This window comes from Telmatherina bonti (assembly GCF_933228915.1).
Source record: "Telmatherina bonti genome assembly, chromosome: 18".
Lineage (NCBI taxonomy): Eukaryota > Metazoa > Chordata > Actinopteri > Atheriniformes > Telmatherinidae > Telmatherina > Telmatherina bonti.
The window spans coordinates 38,334,706-38,359,404 of NC_136616.1; the positions used below are offsets into that span (position 1 = coordinate 38,334,706).

Consider the following 24,699-nt stretch of genomic DNA (forward strand, 5'->3'; position numbering starts at 1 on the left):
GTGTTCCTGTCCAGATATTCCTGTCCAGGTGTTCCTGTCCAGGTGTTCCTGTCCAGATACTCCTGTCCAGGTGTTCCTGTCCAGATACACCTGTCCAGGTGTTCCTGTCCAGATACACCTGTGCAGGTGTTCCTGTCCAGGTGTTCCTGTCCAGATATACCTGTCCAGGTGTTCCTGTCCAGGGGTTCCTGTCCAGATACACCTGTCCAGGTGTACCTGTCCAGATGTTCCAGTCCAGATATTCCTGTCCAGGTGTTCCTGTCCAGATATACCTGTCCAGATATTCCTGTCCAGGTGTTCCTGTCCAGATACACCTGTCCAGATATTCCTGTCCAGGTGTTCCTGTCCAGATATACCTGTCCAGGTGTTCCTGTCCAGGTGTTCCTGTCCAGGTGTTCCTGTCCAGATACTCCTGTCCAGGTGTTCCTGTCCAGATACTCCTGTCCAGGTGTTCCTGTCCAGATACTCCTGTGCAGGTGTTCCTGTCCAGGTGTTGCTGTCCAGATATACCTGTGCAGGTGTTCCTGTCCAGGTGTTCCTGTTCAGGTGTTCCTGTCCAGGTGTACCTGTCCAAGTGTTCCTGTCCAGGTGTTTCTGTCCAGGTGTTCCTGTCCAGATATACCTGTCCAGGTGTTCCTGTCCAGATATTCCTGTCCAGATATTCCTGTCCAGGTGTTCCTGTCCAGATACACCTGTCCAGGTGTTCCTGTCCAGGTGTTCCTGTCCAGATATTCCTGTCCAGGTGTTCCTGTCCAGATATACCTGTCCAGGTGTTCCTGTCCAGATATTCCTGTCCAGGTGTTCCTGTCCAGGTGTTCCTGTCCAGATACTCCTGTCCAGGTGTTCCTGTCCAGATACACCTGTCCAGGTGTTCCTGTCCAGATACACCTGTGCAGGTGTTCCTGTCCAGGTGTTCCTGTCCAGATATACCTGTCCAGGTGTTCCTGTCCAGGGGTTCCTGTCCAGATACACCTGTCCAGGTGTACCTGTCCAGATGTTCCAGTCCAGATATTCCTGTCCAGGTGTTCCTGTCCAGATATACCTGTCCAGATATTCCTGTCCAGGTGTTCCTGTCCAGATACACCTGTCCAGATATTCCTGTCCAGGTGTTCCTGTCCAGATATACCTGTCCAGGTGTTCCTGTCCAGGTGTTCCTGTCCAGGTGTTCCTGTCCAGATACTCCTGTCCAGGTGTTCCTGTCCAGATACTCCTGTCCAGGTGTTCCTGTCCAGATACTCCTGTCCAGGTGTTCCTGTCCAGATACACCTGTCCAGGTGTTCCTGTCCAGATGTTCCTGTCCAGGTGTTCCTGTCCAGATACACCTGTGCAGGTGTTCCTGTCCAGATATACCTGTGCAGGTGTTCCTGTCCAGATATTCCTGTCCAGGTGTTCCTGTCCAGATACACCTGTCCAGGTGTTCCTGTCCAGATACACCTGTCCAGGTGTTCCTGTCCAGGTGTTCCTGTCCAGATGTTCCTGTCCAGATGTTCCTGTCCAGATGTTCCTGTGCAGGTGTTCCTGTGCAGGTGTTCCTGTCCAGATACACCTGTGCAGGTGTTCCTGTCCAGGTGTTCCTGTCCAGATACACCTGTGCAGGTGTTCCTGTCCAGGTGTTCCTGTCCAGATACACCTGTCCAGGTGTACCTGTCCAGATGTTCCAGTCCAGATGCCTCTTGCCTTCTCACTGCTGCAATAAACTTCAGCTTCCCGCAACCCTGAATGAATGAATGAATGAATGAATGAATGAATGAATGAATGAATGAATGATGATGTAACAGCAGACTGTCTGTGTTTCAGGGCAGAGACGACTCTGGGAAACATCCTGAAGAAGAAAAGCTGGAGGTAAACCAGCTGTTTGTCTCTGAGCTAACCAGGTAATCTGGATCCAGCTCAGGTGATCCAGATCTGTGTCTGATTAATGTTTCCTGCACGTTTAAACACATTCTGATCAATGAGACATATTTCAAACATACTGAGACACATTTAGTCAGATTTCGACAGATATTAGTCATTAATGGACATATTTAGACAGATATTAGTCATTAATGGACATATTTAGACAGATATTAGTCATTAATGTACAGATTTAGACAGATATTAGTCATTAATGGACAGATTGAGACAGATATTAGTCATTAATGGACATATTTAGACAGATATTAGTCATTAATGGACAGATTTAGACAGATATTAGTCATTAATGGACATATTTAGACAGATATTAGTCATTAATGGACATATTTAGACAGATATCAGTCATTAATGGACATATTTAGACAGATATTAGTCATTAATGGACAGATTTAGACAGATATTAGTCATTAATGGACAGATTTAGACAGATATTAGTCATTAATGGACAGATTTAGACAGATATTAGTCATTAATGGACAGATTTAGACAGATATTAGTCATTAATGGACAGATTTAGACAGATATTAGTCATTAATAGACAGATTTAGACAGATATTTGTCATTAATGGACAGATTTGGACAGATATTAGTCATTAATGGACAGATTGAGACATATATTAGTCATTAATGGACAGATTTAGACAGATATTAGTCATTAATGGACATATTTAGACCGATATTATTCATTAATGGACATATTTAGACAGATATTAGTCATTAATGGACAGGTTTAGACAGATATTAGTCATTAATGGACATATTTAGACAGATATTAGTCATTAATGGACAGATTTAGACAGATTTTAGTCATTAATGGACAGATTGAGACAGATATTAGTCATTAATGGACAGATTGAGACAGATATTAGTCATTAATGGAAAGATTTAGACAGATATTAGTCATTAATGGACAGATTTAGACAGATATTTGTCATTAATGGTCATATTTAGACAGATATTAGTCATTAATGGACAGATTTAGACAGATATTAGTCATTAATGGACAGATTGAGACAGATATTAGTCATTAATGGACAGATTGAGACAGATATTAGTCATTAATGGACAGATTGAGACAGATATTAGTCATTAATGGACAGATTGAGACAGATATTAGTCATTAATGGACATATTTAGACAGATATTAGTCATTAACGGACAGATTTAGACAGATATTAGTCATTAATGGACAGATTTAGACAGATATTAGTCATTAATGGACAGATTTAGACAGATATTAGTCATTAACGGACAGATTTAGACAGATATTAGTCATTAATGGACATATTTAGACAGATATTAGTCATTAATGGACAGATTTAGACAGATATTAGTCATTAATGGACAGATTTAGACAGATATTAGTCATTAATAGACAGATTTAGACAGATATTTGTCATTAATGGACAGATTTGGACAGATATTAGTCATTAATGGACAGATTGAGACATATATTAGTCATTAATGGACAGATTTAGACAGATATTAGTCATTAATGGACATATTTAGACAATATTAGTCATTAATGGACAGGTTTAGACAGATATTAGTCATTAATGGACATATTTAGACAGATATTAGTCATTAATGGACAGATTTAGATAGATATTAGTCATTAATGGACAGATTGAGACAGATATTAGTCATTAATGGACAGATTGAGACAGATATTAGTCATTAATGGACAGATTTATACAGATATTAGTCATTAATGGACAGATTTAGACAGATATTAGTCATTAATGGACATATTTAGACAGATATTAGTCATTAATGGACATATTTAGACAGATATTTGTCATTAATGGACAGATTTAGACAGATATTAGTCATTAATGGACAGATTTAGACAGATATTAGTCATTAATGGACAGATTTAGACAGATATTAGTCATTAATGGACAGATTGAGACAGATATTAGTCATTAATGGACAGATTGAGACAGATATTAGTCATTAATGGAAAGATTTAGACAGATATTAGTCATTAATGGACAGATTTAGACAGATATTTGTCATTAATGGTCATATTTAGACAGATATTAGTCATTAATGGACAGATTTAGACAGATATTAGTCATTAATGGACAGATTGAGACAGATATTAGTCATTAATGGACAGATTGAGACAGATATTAGTCATTAATGGACAGATTGAGACAGATATTAGTCATTAATGGACAGATTGAGACAGATATTAGTCATTAATGGACATATTTAGACAGATATTAGTCATTAACGGACAGATTTAGACAGATATTAGTCATTAATGGACAGATTTAGACAGATATTAGTCATTAATGGACAGATTTAGACAGATATTAGTCATTAACGGACAGATTTAGACAGATATTAGTCATTAATGGACATATTTAGACAGATATTAGTCATTAATGGACAGATTTAGACAGATATTAGTCATTAATGGACAGATTTAGACAGATATTAGTCATTAATAGACAGATTTAGACAGATATTTGTCATTAATGGACAGATTTGGACAGATATTAGTCATTAATGGACAGATTGAGACATATATTAGTCATTAATGGACAGATTTAGACAGATATTAGTCATTAATGGACATATTTAGACAATATTAGTCATTAATGGACAGGTTTAGACAGATATTAGTCATTAATGGACATATTTAGACAGATATTAGTCATTAATGGACAGATTTAGATAGATATTAGTCATTAATGGACAGATTGAGACAGATATTAGTCATTAATGGACAGATTGAGACAGATATTAGTCATTAATGGACAGATTTATACAGATATTAGTCATTAATGGACAGATTTAGACAGATATTAGTCATTAATGGACATATTTAGACAGATATTAGTCATTAATGGACATATTTAGACAGATATTTGTCATTAATGGACAGATTTAGACAGATATTAGTCATTAATGGACAGATTTAGACAGATATTAGTCATTAATGGACAGATTTAGACAGATATTAGTCATTAATGGACAGATTTAGACAGATATTAGTCATTAATGGACATATTTAGACAGATATTAGTCATTAATGGACAGATTTAGACAGATATTAGTCATTAATGGACATATTTAGACAGATATTAGTCATTAATGGACATATTTAGACAGATATTAGTCATTAATAGACATATTTAGACAGATATTAGTCATTAATGGACATATTTAGACAGATATTAGTCATTAATGTACAGATTTAGACAGATATTAGTCATTAATGGACAGGTTTAGACAGATATTAGTCATTAATGGACATATTTAGACAGATATTAGTCATTAATGGACAGATTTAGACAGATTTTAGTCATTAATGGACAGATTGAGACAGATATTAGTCATTAATGGACAGATTGAGACAGATATTAGTCATTAATGGAAAGATTTAGACAGATATTAGTCATTAATGGACAGATTTAGACAGATATTTGTCATTAATGGACATATTTAGACAGATATTAGTCATTAATGGACAGATTTAGACAGATATTAGTCATTAATGGACAGATTGAGACAGATATTAGTCATTAATGGACAGATTGAGACAGATATTAGTCATTAATGGACAGATTGAGACAGATATTAGTCATTAATGGACAGATTGAGACAGATATTAGTCATTAATGGACAGATTTAGACAGATATTAGTCATTAACGGACAGATTTAGACAGATATTAGTCATTAACGGACAGATTTAGACAGATATTAGTCATTAATGGACAGATTTAGACAGATATTAGTCATTAATGGAAAGATTTAGACAGATATTAGTCATTAATGGACATATTTAGACAGATATTAGTCATTAATGGACAGATTTAGACAGATATTAGTCATTAATGGACAGATTTAGACAGATATTAGTCATTAATGGACAGATTTAGACAGATATTAGTCATTAATGGACAGATTGAGACAGATATTAGTCATTAATGGACAGATTGAGACAGATATTAGTCATTAATGGAAAGATTTAGACAGATATTAGTCATTAATGGACAGATTTAGACAGATATTTGTCATTAATGGTCATATTTAGACAGATATTAGTCATTAATGGACAGATTTAGACAGATATTAGTCATTAATGGACAGATTGAGACAGATATTAGTCATTAATGGACAGATTGAGACAGATATTAGTCATTAATGGACAGATTGAGACAGATATTAGTCATTAATGGACAGATTGAGACAGATATTAGTCATTAATGGACATATTTAGACAGATATTAGTCATTAACGGACAGATTTAGACAGATATTAGTCATTAATGGACAGATTTAGACAGATATTAGTCATTAATGGACAGATTTAGACAGATATTAGTCATTAACGGACAGATTTAGACAGATATTAGTCATTAATGGACATATTTAGACAGATATTAGTCATTAATGGACAGATTTAGACAGATATTAGTCATTAATGGACATATTTAGACAGATATTAGTCATTAATAGACAGATTTAGACAGATATTTGTCATTAATGGACAGATTTGGACAGATATTAGTCATTAATGGACAGATTGAGACATATATTAGTCATTAATGGACAGATTTAGACAGATATTAGTCATTAATGGACATATTTAGACAATATTAGTCATTAATGGACAGGTTTAGACAGATATTAGTCATTAATGGACATATTTAGACAGATATTAGTCATTAATGGACAGATTTAGATAGATATTAGTCATTAATGGACAGATTGAGACAGATATTAGTCATTAATGGACAGATTGAGACAGATATTAGTCATTAATGGACAGATTTATACAGATATTAGTCATTAATGGACAGATTTAGACAGATATTAGTCATTAATGGACATATTTAGACAGATATTAGTCATTAATGGACATATTTAGACAGATATTTGTCATTAATGGACAGATTTAGACAGATATTAGTCATTAATGGACAGATTTAGACAGATATTAGTCATTAATGGACATATTTAGACAGATATTAGTCATTAATAGACATATTTAGACAGATATTAGTCATTAATGGACATATTTAGACAGATATTAGTCATTAATGTACAGATTTAGACAGATATTAGTCATTAATGGACAGATTGAGACAGATATTAGTCATTAATGGACATATTTAGACAGATATTAGTCATTAATGGACATATTTAGACAGATATTAGTCATTAATGGACATATTTAGACAGATATTAGTCATTAATAGACATATTTAGACAGATATTAGTCATTAATGGACATATTTAGACAGATATTAGTCATTAATGTACAGATTTAGACAGATATTAGTCATTAATGGACAGATTGAGACAGATATTAGTCATTAATGGACATATTTAGACAGATATTAGTCATTAATGGACAGATTTAGACAGATATTAGTCATTAATGGACATATTTAGACAGATATTAGTCATTAATGGACATATTTAGACAGATATCAGTCATTAATGGACATATTTAGACAGATATTAGTCATTAATGGACAGATTTAGACAGATATTAGTCATTAATGGACAGATTTAGACAGATATTAGTCATTAATGGACATATTTAGACCGATATTATTCATTAATGGACATATTTAGACAGATATTAGTCATTAATGGACAGATTTAGACAGATATTAGTCATTAATGGACAGATTTAGACAGATATTAGTCATTAATGGACAGATTTAGACAGATATTAGTCATTAATGGACAGATTTAGACAGATATTAGTCATTAATGGACAGATTTAGACAGATATTAGTCATTAATAGACAGATTTAGACAGATATTTGTCATAAATGGACAGATTTGGACAGATATTAGTCATTAATGGACAGATTGAGACATATATTAGTCATTAATGGACAGATTTAGACAGATATTAGTCATTAATGGACATATTTAGACCGATATTATTCATTAATGGACATATTTAGACAGATATTAGTCATTAATGGACAGGTTTAGACAGATATTAGTCATTAATGGACATATTTAGACAGATATTAGTCATTAATGGACAGATTTAGACAGATTTTAGTCATTAATGGACAGATTGAGACAGATATTAGTCATTAATGGACAGATTGAGACAGATATTAGTCATTAATGGACAGATTTAGAACGATATTAGTCATTAATGGACAGATTTAGACAGATATTTGTCATTAATGGACATATTTAGACAGATATTAGTCATTAATGGACAGATTTAGACAGATATTAGTCATTAATGGACAGATTGAGACAGATATTAGTCATTAATGGACAGATTGAGACAGATATTAGTCATTAATGGACAGATTGAGACAGATATTAGTCATTAATGGACAGATTGAGACAGATATTAGTCATTAATGGACAGATTTAGACAGATATTAGTCATTAACGGACAGATTTAGACAGATATTAGTCATTAACGGACAGATTTAGACAGATATTAGTCATTAATGGACAGATTTAGACAGATATTAGTCATTAATAGACAGATTTAGACAGATATTTGTCATTAATGGACAGATTTGGACAGATATTAGTCATTAATGGACAGATTGACACATATATTAGTCATTAATGGACAGATTTAGACAGATATTAGTCATTAATGGACATATTTAGACAATATTAGTCATTAATGGACAGGTTTAGACAGATATTAGTCATTAATGGACAGATTTAGACAGATATTAGTCATTAATGGACAGATTTAGACAGATATTAGTCATTAATGGACATATTTAGACAGATATTAGTCATTAATGGACAGATTTAGACAGATATTTGTCATTAATGGACAGATTTAGACAGATATTAGTCATTAATGGACAGATTTAGACAGATATTAGTCATTAATGGACAGATTTAGACAGATATTAGTCATTAATGGACAGATTTAGACAGATATTAGTCATTAATGGACAGATTTAGACAGATATTAGTCATTAATGGACAGATTGAGACAGATATTAGTCATTAATGGACATATTTAGACAGATATTTGTCATTAATGGACAGATTTAGACAGATATTAGTCATTAATGGACAGATTTAGACAGATATTAGTCATTAATGGACAGATTTAGACAGATATTAGTCATTAATGGACAGATTTAGACAGATATTTGTCATTAATGGACAGATTTAGACAGATATTAGTCATTAATGGACAGATTTAGACAGATATTAGTCATTAATGGACAGATTTAGACAGATATTAGTCATTAATGGACAGATTTAGACAGATATTAGTCATTAATGGACATATTTAGACAGATATTAGTCATTAATGGACAGATTTAGACAGATATTTGTCATTAATGGACAGATTTAGACAGATATTAGTCATTAATGGACAGATTTAGACAGATATTAGTCATTAATGGACAGATTTAGACAGATATTAGTCATTAATGGACAGATTTAGACAGATAATAGTCATTAATGGACAGATTTAGACAGATATTAGTCATTAATGGACAGATTGAGACAGATATTAGTCATTAATGGACAGATTGAGACAGATATTAGTCATTAATGGACAGATTGAGACAGATATTAGTCATTAATGGACAGATTGAGACAGATATTAGTCATTAATGGACAGATTTAGACAGATATTAGTCATTAACGGACAGATTTAGACAGATATTAGTCATTAACGGACAGATTTAGACAGATATTAGTCATTAATGGACAGATTTAGACAGATATTAGTCATTAATAGACAGATTTAGACAGATATTTGTCATTAATGGACAGATTTGGACAGATATTAGTCATTAATGGACAGATTGAGACATATATTAGTCATTAATGGACAGATTTAGACAGATATTAGTCATTAATGGACATATTTAGACAATATTAGTCATTAATGGACAGGTTTAGACAGATATTAGTCATTAATGGACATATTTAGACAGATATTAGTCATTAATGGACAGATTTAGATAGATATTAGTCATTAATGGACAGATTGAGACAGATATTAGTCATTAATGGACAGATTGAGACAGATATTAGTCATTAATGGACAGATTTAGACAGATATTAGTCATTAATGGACAGATTTAGACAGATATTAGTCATTAATGGACATATTTAGACAGATATTAGTCATTAATGGACAGATTTAGACAGATATTAGTCATTAATGGACAGATTTAGACAGATATTAGTCATTAATGGACAGATTTAGACAGATATTAGTCATTAATGGACAGATTTAGACAGATATTAGTCATTAATGGACATATTTAGACAGATATTAGTCATTAATGGACAGATTTAGACAGATATTAGTCATTAATGGACAGATTTAGACAGATATTTGTCATTAATGGACAGATTTAGACAGATATTAGTCATTAATGGACAGATTTAGACAGATATTAGTCATTAATGGACAGATTTAGACAGATATTAGTCATTAATGGACAGATTTAGACAGATATTAGTCATTAATGGACATATTTAGACAGATATTAGTCATTAATGGACAGATTTAGACAGATATTAGTCATTAATGGACATATTTAGACAGATATTAGTCATTAATGGACATATTTAGACAGATATTAGTCATTAATAGACATATTTAGACAGATATTAGTCATTAATGGACAGATTTAGACAGATATTTGTCATTAATGGACAGATTTAGACAGATATTAGTCATTAATGGACAGATTTAGACAGATATTAGTCATTAATGGACAGATTTAGACAGATATTTGTCATTAATGGACAGATTTAGACAGATATTAGTCATTAATGGACATATTTAGACAGATATTAGTCATTAATGGACAGATTTAGACAGATATTTGTCATTAATGGACAGATTTAGACAGATATTAGTTATTAATGGACAGATTTAGACAGATATTAGTCATTAATGGACAGATTTAGACAGATATTAGTCATTAATGGACATATTTAGACAGATATTAGTCATTAATAGACATATTTAGACAGATATTAGTCATTAATGGACAGATTTAGACAGATATTTGTCATTAATGGACAGATTTAGACAGATATTAGTCATTAATGGACAGATTTAGACAGATATTAGTCATTAATGGACAGATTTAGACAGATATTAGTCATTAATGGACAGATTGAGACATATATTAGTCATTAATGGACAGATTTAGACAGATATTAGTCATTAATGGACATATTTAGACAGATATTAGTCATTAATGGACAGATTTAGACAGATATTAGTCATTAATGGACATATTTAGACAGATATTAGTCATTAATGGACATATTTAGACAGATATTAGTCATTAATGGACATATTTAGACAGATATTAGTCATTAATGGACATATTTAGACAGATATTAGTCATTAATGGACATATTTAGACAGATATTAGTCATTAATGGACATATTTAGACAGATATTAGTCATTAATGGACAGATTTAGACAGATATTAGTCATTAATGGACATATTTAGACAGATATTAGTCATTAATGGACATATTTAGACAGATATTAGTCATTAATGGACAGATTTAGACAGATATTAGTCATTAATGGACAGATTTAGACAGATATTAGTCATTAATGGACATATTTAGACAGATATTAGTCATTAATGGACATATTTAGACAGATATTAGTCATTAATGGACAGATTTAGACAGATATTAGTCATTAATGGACAGATTTAGACAGATATTAGTCATTAATGGACAGATTTAGACAGATATTAGTCATTAATGGACAGATTTAGACAGATATTAGTCATTAATGGACAGATTTAGACAGATATTAGTCATTAATGGACAGATTTAGACAGATATTAGTCATTAATGGACATATTTAGACAGATATTAGTCATTAATAGACATATTTAGACAGATATTAGTCATTAATGGACAGATTTAGACAGATATTTGTCATTAATGGACAGATTTAGACAGATATTAGTCATTAATGGACAGATTTAGACAGATATTAGTCATTAATGGACAGATTTAGACAGATATTAGTCATTAATGGACAGATTTAGACAGATATTAGTCATTAATGGACATATTTAGACAGATATTAGTCATTAATGGACAGATTTAGACAGATATTTGTCATTAATGGACAGATTTAGACAGATATTAGTCATTAATGGACAGATTTAGACAGATATTAGTCATTAATGGACATATTTAGACAGATATTAGTCATTAATGGGCAGATTTAGACAGATATTAGTCATTAATGGACATATTTAGACAGATATTAGTCATTAATGGACATATTTAGACAGATATTAGTCATTAATGGACATATTTAGACAGATATTTGTCATTAATGGACAGATTTAGACAGATATTAGTCATTAATGGACAGATTTAGACAGATATTAGTCATTAATGGACAGATTTAGACAGATATTAGTCATTAATGGACAGATTTAGACAGATATTTGTCATTAATGGACAGATTTAGACAGATATTAGTCATTAATGGACAGATTTAGACAGATATTAGTCATTAATGGACAGATTTAGACAGATATTAGTCATTAATGGACAGATTTAGACAGATATTAGTCATTAATGGACAGATTTAGACAGATATTAGTCATTAATGGACATATTTAGACAGATATTAGTCATTAATGGACATATTTAGACAGATATTAGTCATTAATGGACATATTTAGACAGATATTAGTCATTAATGGACATATTTAGACAGATATTAGTCATTAATGGACAGATTTAGACAGATATTAGTCATTAATGGACAGATTTAGACAGATATTAGTCATTAATGGACAGATTTAGACAGATATTAGTCATTAATGGACAGATTTAGACAGATATTAGTCATTAATGGACAGATTTAGACAGATATTAGTCATTAATGGACATATTTAGACAGATATTAGTCATTAATGGACAGATTTAGACAGATATTTGTCATTAATGGACAGATTTAGACAGATATTAGTCATTAATGGACAGATTTAGACAGATATTAGTCATTAATGGACAGATTTAGACAGATATTAGTCATTAATGGACAGATTTAGACAGATATTAGTCATTAATGGACAGATTTAGACAGATATTAGTCATTAATGGACATATTTAGACAGATATTAGTCATTAATGGACATATTTAGACAGATATTAGTCATTAATGGACATATTTAGACAGATATTAGTCATTAATGGACAGATTTAGACAGATATTAGTCATTAATGGACAGATTTAGACAGATATTAGTCATTAATGGACAGATTTAGACAGATATTAGTCATTAATGGACAGATTTAGACAGATATTAGTCATTAATGGACAGATTTAGACATATTAGTCATTAATGGACAGATTTAGACAGATATTAGTCATTAATGGAAAGATTTAGACAGATATTAGTCATTAATGGACATATTTAGACAGATATTAGTCATTAATGGACAGATTTAGACAGATATTAGTCATTAATGGAAAGATTTAGACAGATATTAGTCATTAATGGACAGATTTAGACAGATAGTCATTAATGGACAGATTTAGACAGATATTAGTCATTAATGGACAGATTTAGACAGATATTAGTCATTAATGGACAGATTTAGACAGATATTAGTCATTAATGGACAGATTGAGACATATATTAGTCATTAATGGACAGATTTAGACAGACATTTGTCATTAATGGACAGATTTAGACAGATATTAGTCATTAATGGACAGATTTAGACAGATATTAGTCATTAATGGACAGATTTAGACAGATATTAGTCATTAATGGACAGATTTAGACAGATATTAGTCATTAATGGACAGATTTAGACAGATATTAGTCATTAATGGACAGATTTAGACAGATATTAGTCATTAATGGACAGATTGAGACATATATTAGTCATTAATGGACAGATTTAGACAGACATTAGTCATTAATGGACAGATTTAGACAGATATTAGTCATTAATGGACAGATTTAGACAGATATTAGTCATTAATGGACAGATTTAGACAGATATTAGTCATTAATGGACAGATTTAGACAGATATTAGTCATTAATTCAACGTAAAATTGGCCTGCTGTTGTGAACACATGGTGCGACATGGAGCTGCAGTTTGTCCTGAAGACGTATCGACGTGTGACTCAGCAGTTTTTCCCTCCATCATTCTACTTCATCACGTTTTAATCTCCTCTGCCTCCATCGCTCACGCTGACTGATGGCCGTGAAATGTGTGTGTTTGTCAGGAGGTCCAGCTACGTGGTGACCACCAAGATCTACTGGGGAGGCCAGTAAGTCCTGCTTTTATCCACCGTGAATCGGTTGCTCTCCGGCCGAGAGGAGAACACCTTCCTGCTTCACTTCCAGGTTTTATGTTAAAACCATAAAAACATCATCCGGCTCCGGTCCCAGGTAAAGTCCAGTAATGTACGATGATCTGGAGTCCTGCAGTCAGACTGGACCATGCATGCCTCTGGAGACAGACGGCGTCCATCTGTCCATCAGACGAGGCTCGTCTCATCGTCAGCAGGACGATGTTGGAGGTCTAATGTTCCACGTCAGGCGTCAGGCGGCCATTTTCATCGTCCTGACGTTTAAACCTCGCTGGACGTTTTCAGGAACGGTTCTGGTTAGTTCCCAGTGGGTTTATCTGCTGGGAACAGAGTTCTTCCTGGAAGACCTTAGACCTTTCCTTCAGGTCAACAGGACCGCTCTTCTACCCCGCAGGTCAACCCCCCCAGACAGCACCAAACTAGCAACTTATAATAATGATGATTATATGAAAACGTTTTCTTCAACAGCGACGTCACCAGACTGGCATTAAACCGTAAAATAATCTGCACGTCTTGTAGAGGACTGACGCTGCATCAAGTTACGATGAAAATATCAGAACCTTTATAAAAGGAACGATGAGGTTAATCATAAACAATGTGAAAAATATCAGTAAGTTCTGAACCTGATCTCACAGGAAGTGACTTGGTTTACAGGAGCATTGATCTCTGAATACGATTTTATACGAGTTTATATTGTCGTCAAACGTGGCGTCACGTGATGAAAGGTGGAGGTTGGAAGTGACGGACATGAACAGTAAAGGATGAGCAGGTGTCTCTTACCTGTGTGTCTCTGTTTGTGTCTTCAGGGCGGAGACAGAGCGAGGGTTGTCACGGAAACACATCATAGAAGGTAAAGAGTTTTCCTGCTTCTGCTTTTCCCAGAATCCTGGATTTACTGAACGTCCGACAGGTTTAGTTTGTCGAGCCGAGAAGTAAAGATCTCCTGAACCTGGCTAAATCCTGGAGTAGAAAACATCTGCAATGGGACAGGGATAAAACCTGGAGTAGAAACAATACAATGGGACAGGGATAAAACCTGGAGTAGAGACAATTCAATGGGACAGGAATAAATCCTGGAGTAGAAACAATACAATGGGACAGGGATAAAACCTGGAGTAGAAACAATACAATGGGACAGGGATAAATCCTGGAGTAGAAACAATTCAATGGGACAGGGATAAATCCTGGAGTAGAAACAATTCAATGGGACAGGGATAAAACCTGGAGTAGAAACAATACAATGGGACAGGAATAAATCCTGGAGTAGAAACAATTCAATGGGACAGGGATAAAACCTGGAGTAGAAACAATACAATGGGACAGGAATAAATCCTGGAGTAGAAACAATTCAATGGGACAGGAATAAATCCTGGAGTAGAGACAATTCAATGGGACAGGAATAAATCCTGGAGTAGAAACAATACAATGGGACAGGGATAAATCCTGGAGTAGAGACAATTCAATGGGACAGGAATAAATCCTGGAGTAGAAACAATACAATGGGACAGGGATAAAACCTGGAGTAGAAACAATACAATGGGACAGGGATAAATCCTGGAGTAGAGACAATTCAATGGGACAGGAATAAATCCTGGAGTAGAAACAATACAATGGGACAGGGATAAAACCTGGAGTAGAAACAATTCAATGGGACAGGGATAAATCCTGGAGTAGAAACAATTCAATGGACAAGGATAAATCCTGGAGTAGAAACAATTCAATGGACAAGGATAAATCCTGGAGTAGAGACAATTCAATGGGACTGGGATAAATCCTGGAGTAGAGACAATACAACGGGACAGGAATAAATCCTGGAGTAGAAACAATACAACGGGACAGGAATAAATCCTGGAGTAGAGACAATTCAATGGGACAGGAATAAATCCTGGAGTAGAAACAATACAATGGGACAGGAATAAATCCTGGAGTAGAGACAATTCAATGGGACAGGAATAAATCCTGGAGTAGAAACAATTCAATGGGACAGGAATAAATCCTGGAGTAGAAACAATTCAATGGCACAGGGATAAAACCTGGAGTAGAAACAATTCAATGGGACAGGGATAAATCCTGGAGTAGAAACAATTCAATGGGACAGGAATAAATCCTGGAGTAGAAACAATTCAATGGGACAGGAATAAATCCTGGAGTAGAGACAATTCAATGGGACAGGAATAAATCCTGGAGTAGAGACAATACAATGGGACAGGGATAAAACCTGGAGTAGAAACAATTCAACGGGACAGGAATAAATCCTGGAGTAGAAACAATTCAATGGGACAGGGATAAAACCTGGAGTAGAAACAATACAATGGGACAGGAATAAATCCTGGAGTAGAGACAATACAATGGGACAGGAATAAATCCTGGAGTAGAAACAATACAATGGACAAGGTTAAATCCTGGAGTAGAAACAATACAATGGACAAGGATAAATCCTGGAGTAGAGACAATTCAATGGGACTGGGATAAATCCTGGAGTAGAGACAATACAACGGGACAGGAATAAATCCTGGAGTAGAAACAATTCAATGGGACAGGGATAAATCCTGGAGTAGAAACAATACAATGGACAAGGATAAATCCTGGAGTAGAGACAATTCAATGGGACTGGGATAAATCCTGGAGTAGAAACAATTCAATGGGACAGGGATAAATCCTGGAGTAGAAACAATACAATGGACAGGGATAAATCCTGGAATAGAAACAATATAAAAGGACAGGGATAAATCCTGGAGTTTGTATAATGGGACTGGGTGTCCTTTGCTGGCTGCAGGAGGTCGAAGGAGCTTTGAGGGGCTCAGTCCCGAACATTTGGGATTAGAAGTACGACCACACAGGGCATCATTAATCATGCTGCTGCTGAGAGCTGCTAACAGCTCTGTTGACTTAAATCATTCTGAAATGCTAAATTTAACCCACAAACAATCTCAGAAAGCCGACTCAATGCCGCAGCTCTAATCTGCAGCAGCTGCTCGGACCTGGTCCTGCTGCGACGCTCCAACATGTCAGAACGGCTGCTGACACCATCACATGATGGAGCGGCCTCATAGCAACGTTCCCACTTAATCTGCTCATCATGATTAATCACAGCTGCAGCAGCTCGCTAATGAGTTCCCTGCTCGCTAATAACCAGCTTCACGTTTAGGTTCGGGGGCAGTGCCGCTGGACTGGCAGACTGGGGTGGTGGTCCTCCTTTTTAATAAGGGGGACCGGACGGTGTGTTCCAATCACAGGGGAATCACACTCCTCAGTCCCCCTGGTAAGGTCTATTCAGGGGTCCTGGAGAGGAGGGTCCGCCGGATAGTCGAATCCCGGATTGAGGAGGAGCAGTGTGGTTTTCGTCCTGGTCGCGGAACAGTGGACCAGCTCTATACCCTCTTTGGGGTCCTGGAGGGGGCATGGGAGTTTGCCCAACCAGTCTACATGTGCTTTGTGGACCTGGAGAAGGCGTTCGACCGTGTCCCCCGGGGGCTCCTGTGGGGGGTACTCCGGGAGTATGGGGTACCGGACCCCCTTGTACGGGCTGTCCGGTCCCTGTACGACAGGTGTCAGAGCTTGGTCCACATTGCCGGGAGTAAGTCGGATTCGTTTCCGGTGAGGGTTGGACTCCGCCAAGGCTGCCCTTTATCACCGATTCTGTTCATAACTTATATAGACAGAATTTCTAGGCGCAGCCGAGGTGTTGAGGGGATCCGACTTGGTGGCCTCAGGATTGGGTCCCTGCTTTTTGCAGATGACGTGGTCCTGTTGGCTTCATCTGGTCGTGATCTCCAGCTCTCACTTGAGCGATTCGCTGCCGAGTGTGAAGCGGCTGGGATGAGAATCAGCACCTCCAAATCTGAGACCATGGTCCTCAGCCGGAATAGGGTGGATTGCCCTCTCCGGGTCGGGGGTCAGGTCCTGCCTCAGGTGGAGGAGTTTAAATATCTCGGAGTGTAGTTTACGAGTGAGGGAAGGATGGAGCGCGAGATGGACAGACGGATCGGTGCGGCGTCTGCAGTAATACGGACTCTGCGCCGGTCTGTCGTGGTGAAGAAGGAGCTGAGCCAGAAGGTGAAGCTCTCGATTTACCAGTCGGTCTACGTTCCTACCCTCACCTATGGTCATGAGCTGTGGGTCGTGACCGAAAGAACCAGATCTCGTATACAGGCGGCTGAAATGAGTTTCCTCCGCAGGGTGGCCGGGCTCTCCCTTAGAGATAGGGTGAGGACCTCGGTCATCTGGGAGGAGATCAGACTAAATATTCCAGGGTTTTTTTTAAATACAAGGTTGTAAAACATGTTGTTAGCTTTTGTCTTGTGGCCATTTATCTGCACACCATGCTTCTCTTTAGCTAGCCTGCTATTTAGCTCAGCTTCTCTTTAGCTAGGGTACTCCTTAGCTAGCCTTGGCCTTAGCTATGCTTCTCTTTAGCTAGCCTGCTCCTGAGCTAGGCTTCTGTTTAGCTAGGCTTCTCTTTAGCTAGGCTTCTCTTTAGCTAGGCTGGTCCTTAGCTAGGCTTCTCTTCAGCTAGGCTTCTGTTTAGCTAGGCTTCTGTTTAGCTAGGCTTCTCTTTAGCTAGGCTTCTCTTTAGCTAGGCTTCTCTTCAGCTAGGCTTCTCCTAAGCTAGGGTTCTCTTTAGCTAGTCTTCTCCTTAGCTCGGCTGCTCCTACAGCTAGGGTTCTCTTTAGTAAGTCATACAGGAAGACAGGTGCAGGTAGTCCAGGTATCGTCATTCTGTCCTTGGGACTGTTTTGGTCCAAGTTGATTTGATTATGTTGGTATGAAGAGAATGACAAGCTGTATGTGTGTGTTTACTGTGTGTATGTGTGTGTGTTTAATGCAGGTCTGCGTGGATCTCTATCCAGGTTACAGCTGGACTACGTGGACATCGTCTTTGCAAACCGGAGTGACATCAATGCTCCTATGGAGGGTCAGAACGCACATAAAAACACACAACCACACACACATTCATAAACAAACACAAACACAGAAAGATATAAACAGACAGAAATACATGTACTATAACTCACAATGATCGTCTGGATGAATGATGAAAGTTTTGATCACCTGATTGATTCCCTGTAAATGTTACAGAGATAGTTCGTGCGATGACCTTTGTGATCAATCAGGGTTTGGCCATGTACTGGGGGACGTCCCGCTGGAACGTAGTGGAGATCATGGTAACACGGATCGCACACCTGTTCACCTGTTTACAACCCACCTGTATACAACCCACCTGTATACGACCCACCTGAGTGTGACCCGCCTGTATCCGACCCGCCTGTATCCGACCCGCCTGTATCCGACCCGCCTGTGTACGACCCACCTGTGTACGACCCACCTGTGTGCGACCCACCTGTATACGGCCCACCTGTGTGTGACCCACCTGTATATGACCCACCTGTATACGGCCCACCTGTGTGTGACCCACCTGTATACGACCCACCTGTGTGCGACCCACCTGAGTGTGTGACCCACCTGTGTTTGACCCACCTGTGTACGACCCACCTGTATACGGCCCACCTGTGTGTGACCAACCTGAGTGTGTGACCCACCTGTGTGTGACCCACCTGAGTGTGACCCACCTGTGTACGACCCACCTGTGTGTGTGACCCACCTGTATACGACCTACCTGTGTACGACCCACCTGTATACGTGACCCACCTTTGTACGACCCACCTGTGTACGACCCACCTGTATACGTGACCCAGCTGTGTACGACCCACCTGTGTACGACCCACCTGTGTGTGACCCACCTGTGTACGACCCACCTGTATATGACCCACCTGTATACGGCCCACCTGTGTACGACCCACCTGTATACAACCCACCTGTATACGGCCCACCTGTGTGTAAACCAACTGTATACAACCCACCTGAGTGCGACCCACCTGAGTGTGTGACCCACCTGAGTGTGACCCACCTGTGTACGACTCACCTGTATACGGCCCACCTGAGTGTGACCCACCTGTGTTTGACCCACCTGTGTACTACCCACCTGTGTACGACCCACCTGTGTGTGTGACCCACCTGTGTACGACCCACCTGTGTACGACCCACCTGTGTGTGTGACCCACCTGTATACGGCCCACGTGAGTGTGACCCACCTGTGTTTGACCCACCTGTGTACGACCCACCTGTATACGGCCCACCTGTGTGTGTGACCCACCTGTGTACGACCCACCTGTATACGGCCCACCTGTGTGTGACCCACCTGTATACGACCCACCTGTGTACGACCCACCTGGGTTGGACCCACCTGTGTGTGTGACCCACCTGTATACGACCTACCTGTGTACGACCCACCTGTGTACGACCCACCTGTGTACGACCCACCTGTATACGTGACCCACCTGTGTACGACCCACCTGTATACAACCCACCTGTATACAACCCACCTGTGTGTGACCCACCTGTGTACAACCCACCTGTGTACGACCCACCTGTGTACGACCCACCTGTATACGGCCCACCTGTGTGTGACCCACCTGTATACGACCCACCTGTGTGCAACCCACCTGAGTGTGTGACCCACCTGTATACGGCCCACCTGTGTGTCACCCACCTGTATATGGCCCACCTGTGTGTGACCCACCTGTGTGTGACCCACCTGTATATGGCCCACCTGTGTGTGACCCACCTGTGTGCGACCGACCTGTGTGCGACCCACCTGTGTGTGTGACCCACCTGTATATGGCCCACCTGTGTGTGACCCACCTGTATATGGCCCACCTGTGTGTGACCCATCTGTGTGTGACCCACCTGTATATGGCCCACCTGTGTGCGACCCACCTGTATACGGCCCACCTGTGTGTGTGTGACCCACCTGTATACAGACCACCTGTGTGTGTGACCCACCTGTATACAGACCCCCTGTGTGTGCGACCCACCTGTATACAGACCACCTGTGTGCGACCCACCTGAGTGTGTGACCCACCTGTATATGGCCCACCTGTGTGTGACCCACCTGTATATGGCCCACCTGTGTGTGACCCACCTGTGTGCGACCGACCTGTGTGCGACCCACCTGTGTGTGTGACCCACCTGTATATGGCCCACCTGTGTGCGACCCACCTGTATACGGCCCACCTGTGTGTGTGTGACCCACCTGTATACAGACCACCTGTGTGTGTGACCCACCTGTATACAGACCCCCTGTGTGTGCGACCCACCTGTATACAGACCACCTGTGTGCGACCCACCTGAGTGTGTGACCCACCTGTATACGGCCCACCTGTGTGTGACCCACCTGTATACGGCCCACCTGTGTGTGTGTGACCCACCTGTATACAGACCACCTGTGTGTGTGACCCACCTGTATACGGCCCACCTGTGTGTGTGACCCACCTGTATACAGACTACCTGTGTGTGTGACCCACCTGTATACAGACCACCTGTGTGTGTGACCCACCTGTATACAGACCACCTGTGTGTGTGACCCACCTGTATATGGCCCACCTGTGTGTGACCCACCTGTATACAGACCACCTGTGTGTGTGACCCACCTGTATACAGACCACCTGTGTGTGTGACCCACCTGTATACAGACCACCTGTGTGTGTGACCCACCTGTATATGGCCCACCTGTGTGTGACCCACCTGTATACAGACCACCTGTGTGTGTTTCAGGAGGCGTACTCCATCGCGCGGCAGTTCAACCTGATTCCTCCGGTGTGTGAGCAGGCGGAGTATCACTACTTCCAGAGGGACAAGGTGGAGCTCCACCTGCCTGAACTCTACCATAAGATCGGTACAAACACCTGAATCATTTTCTGTGCATTCTGCTCTGAAACGTCTGAGTACTTGAAAATGCTGGTGATGCAACGAGGTCCACCGGAGTCCTGGTCTAACTATAGTACACCTGTCTCTTAGGTGTCGGGGCCATGACCTGGTCTCCATTAGCCTGCGGCCTGCTGACGGGAAAGTACAATGATGGCGTCCCGGAGACCTCTAGAGCTGCTATAAAGGTACCACAGAAACACCATCCCACCCCACCACTCTGTTTCCATGGTGACCAGTCCTCTGTTTACAGGGATACACCTGGTTGAAGGAGCGTCTGCACAGTGATGAGGGGAAGAAACAGCTCAGTAAAATCAAAGAGCTCCACCTGCTGGCCAACAGGCTGAACTGCACTGCTGCTCAGCTTGCGATAGGTACACAGCTGGACACCTCACCTGGACACCATGTACATCTCACCTAGACGCATACAGACACCTCACCTGGACGCCATGTACATCTCACCTAGACGCATACAGACACCTCACCTGGACGCCATGTACATCTCACCTAGACGTATACAGACACCTCACCTGGACGCCATGTACACCTCACCTAGACACCTACAGACACCTCACCTGGACACCATGTACATCTCACCTAGACGCATACATACACCTCACTTGGACACCATGTACATCTCACCTGGACACCATGTACATCTCACCTAGACGCATACAGACACCTCACCTGGACACCATGTACATCTCACCTAGACGCATACATACATCTCACCTGGACACCATGTACATCTCACCTAGACGCATACATACATCTCACCTGGACACCATGTACATCTCACCTAGACGCATACATACATCTCACCTGGACACCATGTACACCTCACCTGGACACCAACAGACACCTCACCTGGACACCATGTACACCACACCCGGACACCAACAGACACCTCACCTGGACACCATGTACATCTCACCTGGACACCAACAGACACCTCACCTGGACACCATGTACATCTCACCTGGACACCTACAGACACCTCACCTGGACGCCATGTACATCTCACCTGGACACCTACAGACACCTCACCTGGACGCCATGTACACCTCACCTGGACACCATGTACATCTCACCTGGACACCATGTACATCTCACCTAGACGCATACATACATCTCACCTGGACACCATGTACATCTCACCTAGACGCATACATACATCTCACCTGGACACCATGTACACCTCACCTGGACACCATGTACATCTCACCTGGACACCATGTACACCTCACCTGGACGCCATGTACATCTCACCTGGACACCTACAGACACCTCACCTGGACGCCATGTACATCTCACCTGGACACCTACAGACACCTCGCCTGGACACCATGTACATCTCACCTAGACGCATACATACATCTCACCTGGACACCATGTACACCTCACCTGGACACCATGTACATCTCACCTAGACGTATACAGACACCTCACCTGGACACCATGTACATCTCACCTAGACGCATACATACATCTCACCTGGACACCATGTACACCTCACCTGGACACCATGTACATCTCACCTAGACGTATACAGACACCTCACCTGGACACCATGTACATCTCACCTGGACACCTACATACACCTCACCTGGACACCATGTACATCTCACCTGGACACCATGTACATCTCACCTAGACACCATGTACATCTCACCTAGACGTATACATACACCTCACCTGGACACCTACATACACCTCACCTGGACACCATGTACACCTCACCTGGACACCATGTACACCTCACCTAGACACCATGTACATCTCACCTGGACACCATGTACACCTCACCTGGACGTATACAGACACCTCACCTGGACACCTAATGGGTTCCCAAACCTTTGCAGCTTATCTACAGTTTTTTAGGGTTCTCATCACATTAAAAGTTGCGATGTGATTTTTCTGCTTTTGTTTTCCAACGGTGTGAATTTTTCCGTATCCATGGTAACGGCTGCCCCTTTGCTTGCAGCCTGGTGTCTCCGCGGTGAAGGCGTCAGCTCGGTTCTGCTGGGAGTTTCCAACACGGAGCAGCTCCTGGAGAACCTGGGATCCATCCGGGTAAAACACCTGAGTCGTCTCCATGCATATGCACACGTTTCCCACCCTTCTGCTCTGTGGTTGGTCAGCTGTGTCTGTCTCTCAGGTGCTCACTCAGCTGACTCCGCCCCTCATCGCTGAGATGGACGCGTTGCTTGGCAACAAGCCACGAAATGCCAAGAAGGACGGGAGGAGCTGAGAAAAGCAGGAGAAAGACTTTATTTAAAGGGTTTGAGACGACAGGAGAGGAGGCGGATGGATGGACGGGAAACAGGATTTTGTTTTTGGAATTTAAAGAAAGTATTTACTCTTCAGGTTAAAACTGGTCATCGTCATGGAAACACATAAAAACCTGTTGTACAGGAAATATTTATTCTTCTATTAAACCGGAGCACCGTGGTTTAAAATAGAATTATCCATGCATTTATTCATAAAATCTTATTTATACTACTGATAATGTCAAAACTACGGAAGCCTTTTTATGCCAAAACATGTTTCTGTTCATGGTCTCAGCAGATGGAAATAATCCCAATCACCAGCATAGACCGCCAGACCGACCACCAAGGAGAACCAAAACCAGGTCCCTGAGAACCAAAACCAGGTCCCTGAGAACCAAAACCAGGTCCTTGCACACCAAAA

At 39.6% G+C, this 24,699-nt stretch overlaps 1 protein-coding gene across 1 annotated transcript in view; it reads left to right on the forward strand.

Moving 5' to 3' along the window:
- Positions 1–24,259, forward strand: part of LOC306769431 (voltage-gated potassium channel subunit beta-3-like) — a gene marked incomplete at both ends in the record, with an annotated part of 45,359 nt that extends 21,100 nt beyond the window's left edge. The window contains 10 exons of the mRNA XM_079258025.1: positions 1,798–1,842; positions 14,158–14,202; positions 15,051–15,094; positions 19,073–19,159; positions 19,324–19,409; positions 21,859–21,979; positions 22,102–22,196; positions 22,262–22,382; positions 23,993–24,081; positions 24,167–24,259. Of these exons, the coding sequence (XP_079114151.1) occupies positions 1,798–1,842; positions 14,158–14,202; positions 15,051–15,094; positions 19,073–19,159; positions 19,324–19,409; positions 21,859–21,979; positions 22,102–22,196; positions 22,262–22,382; positions 23,993–24,081; positions 24,167–24,259 (826 nt within the window). The remainder of the gene's footprint in view (positions 1–1,797; positions 1,843–14,157; positions 14,203–15,050; positions 15,095–19,072; positions 19,160–19,323; positions 19,410–21,858; positions 21,980–22,101; positions 22,197–22,261; positions 22,383–23,992; positions 24,082–24,166) is intronic.
- Between the last annotated feature and the right edge of the window lie 440 nt (positions 24,260–24,699).